Source organism: Solanum lycopersicum, chromosome 7 (genome assembly GCF_036512215.1).
Source record: "Solanum lycopersicum chromosome 7, SLM_r2.1".
In the NCBI taxonomy this organism is placed as follows: domain Eukaryota; kingdom Viridiplantae; phylum Streptophyta; class Magnoliopsida; order Solanales; family Solanaceae; genus Solanum; species Solanum lycopersicum.
The window spans coordinates 48628455-48644177 of NC_090806.1; the positions used below are offsets into that span (position 1 = coordinate 48628455).

At 36.0% G+C, this 15723-nt stretch overlaps 1 protein-coding gene across 1 annotated transcript; it reads right to left on the bottom strand.

Annotated features, from left to right (window-relative positions):
- Positions 1-6364: 6364 nt before the first annotated feature.
- On the bottom strand, positions 6365-7105 carry LOC138337467 (uncharacterized). Its single transcript, XM_069287382.1, has one exon. The coding sequence runs from the start codon at positions 7103-7105 to the stop codon at positions 6365-6367; it is 741 nt and encodes a 246-aa protein (XP_069143483.1).
- Between the last annotated feature and the right edge of the window lie 8618 nt (positions 7106-15723).

Consider the following 15723-nt stretch of genomic DNA (forward strand, 5'->3'; position numbering starts at 1 on the left):
TCTCTTTTCCTAGAACTAGCCTCATCACCCTCTCTGGACCGTTGCCTCTTGGAACGATTAGATGGCAGAGGCGGTGGCGCAGTGATGGTTTGAAATAGTGTAGTAAGCACCAATCCTCAAGTACCCGCTTCTGCAGAATGACATCCACATAAGCCCTTAGACTTGCCACAACAGCCTGGAAGGTCGTCAAATCATTAGTAGAGGCTTGCCAGGCGGGAACTCTCAAATCAAATGTAGCAAGGCACTAGTGGACTGCTAGAATCTTCATGTCAGTCTGCTGGGCAATCCTCTTCTCGATTCGATCCTCCGCCTCAGTAATGGACTTCTGCTTCAAAGGCTAGATATGACGCATAAGTTTCGTCATATGGGCCTCTAACTTCTGGACCCTAGCAATCGGGATCAATGCTATAGAAGGAGTCGAGTAGGAGGATCTCGAGGTTGTGCTAGTACCCAGGATAGACTCAACTGGGGTGTTGTCAGTAGGCTATGATGTATCCTGATCAGCCTCATGAGCTTGCTCTACCGTATCCGCAAATTTCTCACCTAGCAGCTCAACCTTTACTTTGGCCCCTCTGTGGTGTGCTGCCTTATTGGCCTCATCTCGGATTAGACTGATACCGACTGTCCCAGTAAGAGTCCTGAGAACGTCAATGCTCCAAATGGGCACTCCAGCTGACCTGCACACCTAAAAAATCATGCAAGGAAAAGTTTAAGTGGTGGAGGCCTTAAAGGCTCTCTCATGAATGATTGCCAACAACAGTCTCAGAAAATCCACCTCGAATCTCGTAACAATAGTAGCTACAAATACTACTCTATCCCATGTAACAATGTTTTCAGTAGCAGTTGGGGATAAGCAGTGACGGACCAATATGCAGATGAATTTTGCCGCAAATGTGATGTTGACCTTTTTGATGACGCCTCTAGGCTCAAACACCCAATCTGCACCCTCAGCATCCACGAAATTTTCTGGTCTTTCCATTTCTTTGTGGTCTCTCTCACCACGGTATCACGCTCAAAATAGCCCTCCTTTAACTACTTTAACTGGTACTAATACTTGGTGGTGAGGGGTTGACCTAATGGTATCATTATTAGAACCATATAAGAACTGGCGAATGGTGGGAAAGAAGATATCCACCCGCCTATCCAAAGAAGCACTGAAAGTTTCTTTATAAGACGCATAGAACTCTCGCACAACCTTCTCGATGTAGAATCCCCTGCTCCGAGCCAACAAATCTAGTTGAGGGCGGGTGAAGAGGTCATGTATATCCAGCATCATGGGAATACTCCCAGTAAGAACTCTCCGCTCAACTCTTAGGGTCCGAGTAATGACCCCCTTATCATTTAGAAACCTTACATCTCTATACACTTTGTTTTGGCATTCTAAGCACCACAAGGTTGGATGGTTAGAAACCGGTGTATGGACGTCGAAGTGGGGTGCTGAAGTAAAATCCACACTATTGGCCTCATCAAACGACACAATGTGGGCAAGTGCAACAGGAATAGTGACACAATGTGATCATGATTCTCCCAAAGATCCAGAAGCCTCCTCAGAGCCAGATACTCTCTCAGACTTGGATGCCTCTTCGGAGACAGACGCTCCCTTAGAAACCACAGAAAACCCAGACAGTGTGCAGATTAGTGTGTGCTCATTATTAGAAAGGGAGGTAGTAACTTCGCTGGATGAAAACTTCGTAGGCGTGCCTCGAGTGGTCCTACCAACACGTGTAGGTGTGAGGGTGCCTGGTATCACATAGTCTTGATCACGTATATCTATCAATGAGCCAAACACCATTTTACGTAATGCTGTCACAGACATTTAACGTCCTCGAGAGTATACAAACTCGGGCTTAGGGTCCATTTCTACCTTTAAAGGAAGGTTATTAGTACCAATATAATCATTCAACACACTAAAAAGAAACAAACACCAAAGGGAGAACACAAAATAAGGTTGAAGTACAGAACTGCAAGACTGACCGACGGGCACTATGGATGATGCGTCGATGGAACGACGGTCCGTCAGTAGGGTCTGTCGATGGACACATAGTAAAAATTTTAAGAAAGCTTAAAAAACAAAGGTTCTGCTAGAGAAGAAGGAAGTAAAAGATAGTCCATCGATCAATCGACGGACCATCGACCACCCCCGTGTGTAGACACTTAGATAAAATATAGAAACCGTCACCAAATAGGGGTCTGTTATTGACGATCAATATGCAAGATGGTTCGTCGATCAATTGACGTCCCTAAGACATATGTCTTTGAAGAGTTAGACAAATTGGGGTAGGAGCTACCAACAGACCCCATTGAAGGTCCATCGATTGACCGACGGTCAGATCATGGGGTCTTGCATTCTTGGTCAGACAAAGATTTTGGTAAGACATTATTGGCACCCCCAAAGAACAATTTCAAGCAAATTATGACACATCAAGTTCATATAGCATTTAACACACCGTATCGTCTTCGATTATTACAATTTCAATCCTAGATTCTTAAAGACCATAAAGCTCTAAGTAAGAAAACAACAATACTCATACATAATTCACATAGACACTAACACCCCCAACCGATTAACTTTCCATTATTCTTATGGACTAGGAAATAAATTTTAACAGTTTACTCATGCATTTTCGTCCTGAAGTCAAGACCCATATACATATTTTATCAATTTCGCATGATAATTAACGAGAATTCATTGAGAGAATAAGAATGACATATATGTATACCGTAGTGGAGTGAATGGGGAGATGAATTTTGTGCACGAAACAACACCAAGCCTGCTTGTGAACACCGACAAGAAAGAGGATTGAAGATGATGGGACGTGAAGAGAGAAATGTTTTGGGACTGAGGGGAATTTTGTGGAAGATGGGAATGAAGAGTTGATTAATGGGTATTAAATGTGTGAGTGAGTGGGAGAGTTGAACGATAATGGGGTGGGAAACCATTGGGAAAGGGATTTTAAATGGTGGGGGTTTACTGAAAAAATTTAAAATTAATATATAGCAGGTCGGGTCGGGTGAGGTTATTGGGTCGGTGGAACTCACGATTCTTCGTCGACAAACCATAAGTCAATCGACGTTCCGTAACCTGCTCTGTCGATTGTGCCCTAACTTAGAAAAAACTAAAACACATAACTCGGATCTATGGACTATATCGATGGTCTGTTGATTGGTCCTTCGATCAGTACACTAGACCAATGGTGATTTGGTCCTAACACATTTAACACCCAATAAGCTAATCTTTTTGCGTTTTATGGATACTATTTAGACACGTACCCTAGTCTACTCTCTAGCAAAAACTTCGAAAAGAAAATCCGTACAGTACATTAAGTAAAAAAAAATAGAAATACTGCAACTACTCCAATAAAATTAAGAAAAACCTATTTGTGGCTAGAGGATATATATTGGGTTGCCACACAATCATCACTTGATTTGATATGGCGGCATGATGCAAGACTTTTCATTACTTAGACTTCATAAAGATGGTATGCCTTAATCACTTCATTCGCATTATTAGCATGCCCTAGATGTATTTGTATTCTTTGCTTGTTCACCTTGAACATTACAACCTCCTTGTTTTCAAACTCAACTGCACCATAAGGGAATACATGAGTGATCAAGAATGGACCAGTCCATTTGGATTTGATTTTACCCGGAATAAAAGCACAACCTAGAATTAAACAAAATCACAAAATACCAAACCACAAAGTCACACTTCTCAATCTTTTGGTTATGGTACATCGTTATTTTTTTGCTGTAAAGGCTGAACTTTCATATTCCTTTATGAGAAACTCATAAAGCTCATTTAGCCCATTCAACCTCTGTTCTGCTACCTTGTTCAAATCAATTTTTAGATTCTTCATTGCCTATATGGCCTTATGCGCTAACTCATCCGGCGGGTGACAAGCCTTTGAATAAACAAGTTTGTGTAGGGACATACTATGGGAGTCTTGTATGCCGATAGGCCCAAAGAAAATTATTAAGCCTCCTTGACGAATCCGTTCTACTAGCATTCACTGTTTTTTTTTTGCAAGAATCCGCTTGATTTCTCTATTGGACACCTCAACTTGCCCGCTAGTCTGAGGGTGGTAAGGAGTGGCTACATTGTGTCGAATCACATATTTGTCCAATAATCCTTTGAAAATCTTGTTGCAAAAGTAGGATCGCCCAACACTAATAATGGCCCTTGGGGTGCCAAATTTGATAAATATATTCTTTTTCAAGAATGCGGTGAAACTTTTACCTTAATTGTTTGCAAGTGCGATGACTTCCACCCATTTTGACACATAATCAACCACCACAAGAATATACGTCATCCCATGAGAACTCACAAAAGGGCCCATAAAGTCAATGCCCCACGCATAAAACTACTCAATTAGAAGAATGGGATTTAAAGGGAGCTCTTGCCTTCTAGAATACTAGCATCTCTTTGACATCTATCTTATGCCTTGGCGAATTCATGAGCATATTGGTCGATGGTTGGCAAACAGTAGACAAATTTAATCCTGATACCACTTTGATGCCCACCTGTAGGCGAGGAGTGACATTCCTCCAAACACTTAACATCTCAACTTGCGGTACACACCGACAAAAAAGACCATCTACACAACGCCTATATAAATATGTTTCATCCCAAAGAACTTTTTCACATCATGCATGAACTTTTTCCTTTGATGAAAGGACAAGTCTAATGGGACTATATCATTAGCCAAGTAATTAGAAGGGCAAACCATGGAATCAAGTATTGAGAAGCGGCCAATACATGATCATCAAGGAATTTATCATCAATTTCATCCCTTTCACCTAATTCTCGCATAGCTTCATCCAATAATCTTAAAAAGTGATCAGAAACTTGATTTTTGGTCCCTCTTCTATCTTTCACTTCCAATTCAAATTCTTACAATAGTAGTACCCATCTAATCAATGTTGGCTTCTCATCCTTGTTACCCATCTAATCAATCTTGTCTTCTCATCCATTTTTGCCATGAGATATCTCAATGATGAATGATCGGTATGCTCTATGACTCTCGTTCCATGCAAATAGGAGCGAAATATCTCGAAAGCAAAAAACACTGCAAGGAGTTCTTGTTCAGTCATAGTGTAGTTCTTTGGGCTTCATTAAGGGCATTACTGGCATAATAACTTGGGTGAAGGATTTTATTCCTTCTTTTTCCAACTACCACACCAAGAAGAACTCTACTTGCATAACATGTCACTTCAAATGGGTTGCTCTCTTCTTGAGAAAAATAATGGGCGAAGACACCATCTTTTCCTTCAACAAAAAAATTTCCTTCAAACAAGATTCATCAAAATTAAATTTACACTCTTTCTCAAGTAACTAGTACAAAGTATGTGAAATCTTTGAAAAATCCTTGAGTAACCTCCGGTAGAAGCCCGCATGCCCAAGAAAACTTGTCACAACTTTTACAGAGATGGGTGGAGAATGTCTCTCTATTACCTCAACTTTGGCTCGATCAACCTCTATACTCTTCTATGAGATGCGATTGCACAATACAATACCCTCTTCCACAATGAAGTGGCATTTATCCCAATTAAACACAAGGTTGCAATCTTCACACCTTTTAAGAGCCTTGACCAAGTGACTCAAACAACGCTCAAAGGAGTCACCAACCACTGAGAAATTGTCCATAAATACCTCAATAGTGTATTTTATTATATAGGAGAATATCGGCATCATACATCTCTTAAAAGTAGCCGCTGTATTACATAACCAAAAAGAAATTCTCTTGAATGCAAAAGTTCCATAAGGGCAGGTGAAAGTGGTTTTCTCTTGATCCTCTATTGCAAAAGAGAACTGGTTATAACCGAAGTAACTATCAAGAAAACAGTATCACCCCTTTCCTGCAAGCGTATCAAACATCTGATCCATAAAGGGCATAGTAAAATTGTCCCTGTAGGTCCATGCATTTAATATCCGGTAATCCATACACACTCTACATACGGTCACCAGCCTCATCAGAACAAGCTTATTTTTCTCCATCTTCACTACCTCTTGCTTAGGTGGATTTAAACGTCTTTGGTGCTCAATACTTGGTTTATAATCGGGCTTTAGTTGAATTTTATGTGAGCAAATATCGGGAGGGATCCCATTAATATCGGTAATAGTCCACCCAATAGCTCTTTTGTACCTCTTCAACACTTCAATAAAACACTCAACTTGATGCGCATTCAAATCTGATGCAATAATTATCGTTAAAGTGTAACCTTTTCCAAAGAACACATACCTCATATGAGGTGATAGATCCTTAAGTTCCAATTTTGGAGCCTCCTCTATAGATGGTTTTGCCGTTTGAGACTTGCGATACTTCATATCTAACTCTAACTTCTTTGGTTTAAACCTTACATCACCTCAATGAAGTGCTGCAACCAATGACCCATACTCTTCAATACAATCACTCTCAAAATTAAATATCACTGTCGCTAGTGCCTCAACACCAACAAACTCTTCTATTTGTACCTTAGAAAAACTTTTAACTCTATAAGATATGGCAGATACCGATTGGACCTCACCACTCTGCCTCGTGGACCTGCAAATGTTGAAAGCCACTTCTTTATTATGCAACAAAAACACTATTTTCCCTTTCTCCACATAAACCAAGGCTTGAAATGTAGCATGGAATGACCTCCCATGAATAATAGGCACCTCAAAGTCGACCTCATAATCAAGAATCACAAAATCGGCTGCATATATGGATTGTTCTATCTTTACAAACACATTGTGGAGTATCCAAGTTGACCTCTTGACCATTCGATCATCCATCAATAAACGCATCGCCATAGGCTTTGGGTCATCCAAACCCAACTTTGTGTAAATAGAGAGAGGCATGAGATTTATGCTTGCCCCAAGATCACATAATGCTTTCGCAAAGTGTAACAATCTCATTGTACATGTAATAGTGAAAACATCCAGATCTACTTTGTTTTGCACAAGAGACCTTGTAGCAATAGCACTACAATGTTGCATTCGATAATTATCCTCAAAACTATCCGATCTCTTCTTAGTGACCATATCTTTCATGAACTTGCTGTAACCGGGCATTTGTTCAAGACCAGCTATCAAATGAACATTGATGGAAAGTTTTTTTAACATTGTAACAAAACTCCGATATCTATTAGTTGTTTTATTTTCTTAATCTTTAAATTATAAGTAGGACAATAGGAGAGTAAATTTGGGATTTTATTTAATTTAATTTGATGACTACAAGTAAAGAAGTTAAATTTTAAATTATAATTTTAATGATATTTACTCAATTATTTAATTTGATGAGTAGGAGATAAGACCTCGAAGGGTAAAATTTGTATTTTATGTTATTTAATTTGACGAGTAGGTTCAAATGGATCATTTCTTATGTCACATATAGTAACTTTTAGAGTTTTTTTGTTTAATGGACCTTATTAACTAAAACACATTTATTGTATGGATCTGAGCCTACACCCTGGATGTTTTCTACACTCGTTTATCTTTGTTGGGCCCCAAATGAACCCTCATCCTGGCAGACTTTAAGTGGAAGAGTAACTTAAGCATGAACAAATTAAAAACTGTATTAAAATCATGAATTTTCATTGCAAACCTAACTCAAAAGATATTTCATAACAAAAAACTTAATATATTTAACTCGCCAAAAATTGGAATCTTTTGTTTTTAGAAATTGAACAAAATAAATGAATAATACAAACTTCTCAACTATATTGACTATCTATGAATCCTCTAACTGACAAAGATGGAAGTTGGAATAAGATCCATGGCATCATGACTAAACTGAAAAGTAAATGAAATCCTCTTGAAGCAAGGATGCTCACCATAGCTAACTCGAACTCTCGAATGCATTAATGAAACTTTTGTTGATGAGCATGAATACTTGTGTATGCACTATGAGAAGATGAAGTACAAATTGCTCAGTAAATGGAATGTACGAGCATGTAAGGGGATTTTTAAAAGGTAACGTAAGCATGAATCTTGATAAAAGGAAACATACTTACCATTATCAACTCAAAAATACTCAAGGATACTAAAAACAACTCAAACATGTTCAACTAAGAAGTACTCAAGGATAAGATACTCAACTAAGAGATATGATATTCGACTTGAAAGATTATATACTCGACTCAAAGATTATATACTGAACTTCCAAGATATGATAATAAACTTTAAATAATCAACTTTGGATACTCAACCCATGAATGCTTTAATTCAACTCACTTAATTATAAAGGAGTTTAAAACTAGTGCAATACAAAGAAAAAGGAAATTTTTTAAAACATGTTACATCTATTAATCATCATATCATAAAATAAATAACATCCTCCCTCTAAAAAAAGTACTTGTCCAATACATCAATGAAGTGTCGTAGCCCCATTAATACAAAGAAAAACCCCTTGAGGAACCACACAATTACTGTTGTGTGAGTTTCTCTAAAAAAAATCATAACTAAAGAGTTATAGTGATGCTACTACACTTCACGTCGCGCTTTAAGGCCCATACAATACCTTGACATCATATATAGGAAGCTAACTCACTAAGTGGATCCACAAGTCTTTGCGAAAAGGATTCATCTAAAAAGTATGACTCTTTCTACCCATAATGACTATATTTTTTATGGGTTTGATGGTTTTTGAACTTATCCACATATCGGTGCTCAATACTACTCGCAAAAGTTTAATATTATATTAGCTCTTTTTTATTAGATACATACTTCTTCTGTGATTTGAGAATAGTGCTTAAAAACACAACTCATAGGTATCATGGAATTATATATTACCTCTTTTTCTTATTTTTAAAAGCAATTATTCTTTTTTGAAAACCAGAACAAAGGCACTTTGGAAATCTTAGTTTCGGTTCGTTCTAAAATGTGAAAAAAATTAAATTCTCTTCGTGATTACTTAGTTCCCTTATACTTTGATTGAAAAATACTTCAACTTTACTCTTTATTTTTACTGAATACTCAAAACATGAGTCTTTAAATTATTTATTAAACATTTGTCAAAAAATTTAAAATATCGTTCATGCCGAATTACGGATATGACTCAATATATGATTTTCAATAACCATTGATAGAACACAATACTCAAGACATAGAACTTAAAGATACTACTTCTCTCAAAGGTACTCACCTCATAGATTTCATGTGGAAATTATGGGCATGAATGACTCGACTTAAGGGACAAAATATCCATAAAGAACTCATGTATACGACTCCACTCATTCTCTTACTTGCTTGCTAAAAACATAGTTTAAATTAATAGCTGATCTCCATGGATTGACCATTGAACCTAAGGACTTTCTTTAACTGTGCTCTTAACTCGCTCTTGCATGTAAATTGAAAAATGTAGAAAACATTGCCAAAAGAAGGGTCATACTTTTTAAATGATTCCTTAGTGCTTTTTAGCATAGACTAGTGTATCTAGTTAGTAGTTTAGGTTCTATACAGTCGGAAAGGTATAGGATGGTCCTCTTGAAATGTGAGGTAATATGTTGTACCATCGCTTAGTATCATAGTGATGGTTGTCCACAAGAGAATCTCCGAAAGAAACTGTATTACTTTAATATGTAAGTAAATGTGAGTTTGTTATTACATTTTGTTTAATGAACTAAGTTATTTTTTATTTTACATGCATTATACATATCATGTGTTTTTATTTTTTTATATGAAGGTAAGTACTTCATGAGTCGAGCAGATTCAAAATAAGTTTCTTCTTACTCCTTTCAAGCTTAAGGTTGTTGTTTAACATTCAAACTCTCATACTCGTACATTCAATTTATAGATGTAAGTTGACCTATATAGTCTTATGATGCATACACAGGGGATCAGTGTCAGTATCAACCTCTTTGTTGATCCAAATTGAACATCCAGAGTGAGTGGTGAGATTCCTTGCATTCGGAAGGACTCTTTTGTCGCTTTAAGTATTTTCATTTATATAATGTTGTTGGGTTTTCCCCAACACTCATCTTAGTATTGTAGAGTATTCATAGACACATAGTCAGTTAGATAGTCCTGTTTGGGTCTCTATTTTTTTACAAATATTTGATTTCGACACATAAGTGCCATTTTGTCTAACATATCTATCTTAAAGTTATTTGTGATATGCTCCTCATTTTACATGAGCTAATACTTCTGCGGAGTTAAGTAAGCCCGTCTAAGGGTTTTCTCAAGGACAAAATAGAAATTGTGTGTTGTCCACATCTAGGGTGTATTCTTAGTACACGACAAACATATTATGAGAGGACACAGTTCTAGAGTCCTAGGGAATCTATGAAGTCGTATATTTAGAGTCCTGGTTATCTATGTGAAGCACACCACCTATATAATAAGAAGGCTGCAACAAAAGAAAACTCCTCACTTCCTTAATAGTCTGTTCGTGTGTTAGATATTGCCTCTAAACGTTTCTTTCTAACTCGTGCTTATGCAAAACAATTGTTCTTTTATGAGAGTGGTTCATGGTATGTTTGTTTTCTCATGAGCAACTATAAGAATAGAATTTGTTGTTGAATGAGGAGAAGAACGAACTGATCTGTAGTTGTGTGGTCTCATTTTTCGATTGAGGAAAGTATGTTTTTTGATGTTTATATTAGAGATGGGAAAATCATGGATAATGAAATATGTGCAATAGGTTGAGGAAGAAAGGCTTATGGATAGTTAAGAGGTCAAGAATAGGAGGGTTATAACATAAGGAATGAGTCTTTGCAGCAAAAGAATAATTTTAATTTATCTTCTTTCTAATAGAAGCAAAAAATACCTTCTCTATCATTTACTATTGCACCTTTACCAAGGAACAAACGTGTGTACAATAGTCACTATTTGAGAGCTTCAGATCCAGACCTGCTAATTCATAAGGTTTTAAGGAATAGTGGAGTACTTTGACTCATCAATGATTCAAGTTTTGGAGGATCCAATCAGGAGTGTTTAATGATTGCTTCACTGATAACTTCATGTGTATCCAGAATGGTAATTTACAAAAGAGTTTCCTAAGAACATACATACTATGATAAAAGGGCAATATAGCGTACTATTCTTTAGTTGCTTCTCAGATAAAACATATATCTAGATAAGTTACTTTAGCGACATACAAAGAATAAATTGTATTTATGGTTATAATAGTTGGCGAGACCAAGAGGATTCACCATATGTTATGACTTGTATGATCCATGAATTTAGTTTTGATTTTTTTCCAAAATAACATGTTTATTCCTTCAGTATTTTATGCATGTTAAGAATTCTATTCTAGTATAGATATTTTATCTTGGTTGTGGCATTTCCTGTCAATCACAAAAGTACTATAGATGACTTTTTGTAGTTGGATATGGTAGAGTTTTATGTCATTGTATGTATGGAATGGGTTCATGCCTATAATGCATCAGTATATTTATGCTCTTGAATAGAGAAGTTTTAGTTTTCATTGAAAAAATTATAGAGTGAAAAAGCAGTTTATAAGTGGCTATTAGTCATTCAATGTTGTGCCTTAAAACAAAGAATTTAGTTTTCAAGGGAAGTGTCTATCACTTATTTTCTAATGAATCAAATGTTGAGATACTTCCTATTTATTTAGCTCCAATAGTAAAAGATGTCCCAAATGTTTTTCCTGATGATATACAGAGAAAAATTGATTTCGGCATATACATCACTCAAGATACTCGTCCTTTCTCTTTCCTTCATAATTAGACACCACCAGAGTTAAAAGTGTTCAAAGAATAATTTAAAGATCTATTTGATAAGGTTTTTGTTTGGCCATGTGATTTACCTTGGGGCGCTCGGGTCTTGTTTTTAATAACGAAAGACGGTTCCCTTAGGATGTGTGTAGACTATGGCAAATTGGTTAAGGTTACCATAATGAATGAGTATTCTTTCCAAAGGATAGATAATCTTTTAAACCAACTTTAGGATTCTTCATGCCTCTTGAAAATTTATCTCAAATAAGTCTACCATAAGTTAAAGGATGGGGAATGTGATATTCCAAAGAGAACTTTTACAACCAGATATAAGCATTATGAATTTTTTGTTATGCTATTTCGTTTGAGCAATGTAACTTAAACATTAATGGATCTTATGAATAAAATATTTAAACCTTAATTTGATTTGTTTGTTATCGTCTTCATTGATGACATATTATTCAATTTGATGAATAGAGAAGATCATGCTAATCACCTTAGGGTAGTTGTTCAGACTTTGAAAGATATTGAGTTATATACTATGTTTTCTAGGTGTGAGTTTAGGCTAAAATTTGTGGCATTCTTTGCCCACCTAATTTGTGATGATGGGATTAGAGTTCATACCTAAAAGATAGAAGCAATTAAGAGTTTTCCTAGACTCACAGATCCAACAAATATAAGGAGCTTTTTGGGTTTAGCGGGATACTATATAAGATTCGTTGAAGGTTTTTTATTTATCTTGTCTCCCTTGACCAAGTTGACTTCGAAGATAGTTAAATTTCAATGGTCTAAAGCTTGTGATAAAAACATTGAGGGATTGAAAAAGAGGTTGACTACTGCCTCGGTTTTGACATTATTAGAGAGTACTCAAGGTTTGTTGTGTATTATGTTACATTTAGAGTTGGGTTGTGTTGTGTGTTAATGTAGAATAACATTGTAATACCTTATACCTCCAGATAGTTGAAGGCTCATGAGAAGAATTATCCAACCCATTTGTTGGAATTTAATTATTGTAACATTAACCTTGAATATATCGCATAACTACTTGTACGACATTCATTTTGACTTACTTATTTATCACTATAACCTACATTACTGTTAACCAGAAGGAGCTCAATCTCAGACATAGGAGGTGGTTAAAACTATTGAATGGTTATAACATGAGAATTATTTACCACCTAGGTAAGGCTAATGTTGTTGAAAATTCTTTTAGGATGTTATCCATGGGGTGTACCACCCATGTTAAGCAATAAAAGAGTGAGTCAGCCAAAGATGTGCAAAAACTTGCACATTTGAGAGTGACTTATGGATTTTACAGAAAAAGGAATAGAGGTTACCAATGGGGATGAATCATAATTAGTATCAGAAGTAAGAGAAAACCAAGACGAAGACCCTTTTTTCTTGATTTAATGGAAAGTATTCATAAGTAAAGAGTATTATGTTTTGAACAAAGGGGAGATGGTGTGCTGAATTATAAAGGTAGATTGTGTGTACCTAGGGTTGATAGTCTCCAAGAAAGGATCATAGAGGATTCTGATGGCTCCAGTTATTCCATTCATCCATGTTTCGAAAAGATGTAATGTTATTTGAGGGTGGTATATTGGTGGAAAAGCGTCAAGAAGAGCATTGTTGAGTTTGTTTCAAAAAAGCCAAAAGTGCCAAAAAGAGAAAGTACCACACCAAAGCGCTGGAGGTTTGGCTCTGAATATAGAACTTCCTAAATTTATGTAGGGGATTATTAATATGGACATCACCATAGGATTACCAAGGCCTAACCTGTAGCATGATTCTATCTGGGTAATTTCAAATAGAAAAAAAACAACTTACCTTTTCCCGGTAAAGACTACCCATTAGGCCGAGGATTCAGCTAAGTTGTACATTAAATGAGTGGTTATACTTAATTAAGGCCTAATTTCAATCATTTCAGATAGAGGTGCACAATTTAATGCACAGTTTAGGAAATTTTTCTAAAATGGTTTAAGTTCAAAGGTAAACTTAAGAATTGTTTTTCATCTGAAGAATGATGGGAAAACATAGTGTAATATATAGATATTAGAAGATATGTTGAGGGATTGTGTGATCAATTTAAAGGGGAATTATGATGATAACCTACCAATCATGTAGTTGGCTTACAACAACACTACCATTCAAGCATCCAAATAGCTCCATATGAAGTTTTTTATCGGAGAAGATGCAGATCTTCTATTAGGTTGTTCGTAGAGTGTTAATCAGGGTTGATAGGACCATATCTAGTTCACCAAACAATGTAGAAGGTAAAGTTGATTCAATTGAGTTTTAAAACGTTACAAAGTCGTCAAAATTCCTGTACATATGTTAGGATAAGGCCGTTGAAGTTTGAGGTGGATGATTGGGTAAAAATGAAAGTTTCATCCATGAAGGGTGGTATGAGGTTTGGTTAAAAAGGGGTTACTTAGTCGTGAAATATTGTTACTTATAGAATCTCCAAGAGAATTGGTAGTGTATCCTATATATTCGAGCTACCACAAGAGTTAGTAGTTGTTCATCCAATTTTTCATATTTCTATGTTCTAGAAGTGCATGGGTGATCCGTCATTGATTGCACGAACTAAAAATATTGTAATTCATGATAACTTATCCTATGAAGAGATTCATGTAAGATTTTAGATTGCCAAGTTCCCAAGTTGAGAACGAAGGAGGTTGCCCCAGTGTAGATACTTTGGAGAAACCCATTAGTAGAAGAATAATCTTCAGAACGTGAAGAGAATAAGAAGAAAATATATCCACATCTCATTAAAACCGGAGAGATCATAGATCAAGATACTAGATCTCTCTCCATTACTTTGTAAAATATGAGTATTCATGTTGTTACTTGCGATTGATTGTTAAATGTTAAACTTTATGTTACAATAATTAGCTTATTGAAAGAAATATCACTCAAGGATGAATGTTCCCAATTGGGAAATATTGTAACATTTCATTACTCGTAATATTGAAGAATAATCTAAGAAACTAAATTTTTTTACTATTGGATTAAGAAGGGAAAATTTGTAAAATTTCTTTAAATAAAAAAAGAGTAATTTAGAGTTAAAGTCATTTCTTTATATGTTTGGAAAGATCTTTATAATATCTTTCTAATGCCGCCGAATTTTCACGATTTCGATATCGTATGATTAACATATGCCTTTCGACAGTTTGGTTGTTGGAGAGAGGAAAGTCAAATTCAGGATATAACAAAGGGCAAACTAGTCTTTCACAAAACTATGTCTTAACTATTTTAAAGGGTTTTATTGGGGGAAAATTAACTTTTGATTATGATTAAAAAAGTATTTTACGCTTATCGCTTGGAAGAAAATAGCAGTTTAGAAGGACAAGGGTGAAAGATCAAGAATTCATCGAGCACTCAAAGATTTGCGAGTGAAATTCTTTAGGGTTGATCCCTATAGAGGTATGTGATATCTTTCCGTGTTGGATTAGTTCACCCGCACACCAACTTGTTTAATTAATATATTTTGAGTTTATTGATTGATGAAAGTGAAGTTCTTGAAGAACATTGTTGAAATCTTGTTGGTAGAGTTGTTGCATGTCTAGAGTTTATTTTATTCGTGTTTTCTGGTTGTTTTTTAGTATAATATATACGGTATTTAGGGTATTAGTGATCCTAAGTATTGGGGGAATAATCCATTGAAACTTAGAGGGTATAGAGATGAAAAACGGAATAGATAAGTTGAAACACCTGTCTGAAAAGCCTTCAGGTGCAACGCCTTCCATAGCCCCGCTGGATAGCCTCTGTTTGTATGGCCTTGAACGGGTGCAAACTTAAGTTCCCAACTTAGACATTGAAGTTTGGGGTATGGCGTCCAATGCCTCTATGAGTGCCAAGGACGCTTGAAGAACCTATGCATTCCCCATATTTTCATACTAGTTCCTGAGTGATGTACCCATATTTCTTTACAGAATCCAACACTCTAAGGTGCATATAAGAATCATTAAATCATCTAATAATATGAGATCATTAACCTTGAAGATATAATCCAATTCAAGATAAGTTAAGATCAATGTCAAAGAAGTTAAGAGTCATGTTCAA

Bases quoted from the DNA above. Each gene is read 5' to 3' on its own strand.
- LOC138337467 (XM_069287382.1), bottom strand. From the start codon at position 7,105: ATGTTAAAAAAACTTTCCATCAATGTTCATTTGATAGCTGGTCTTGAA.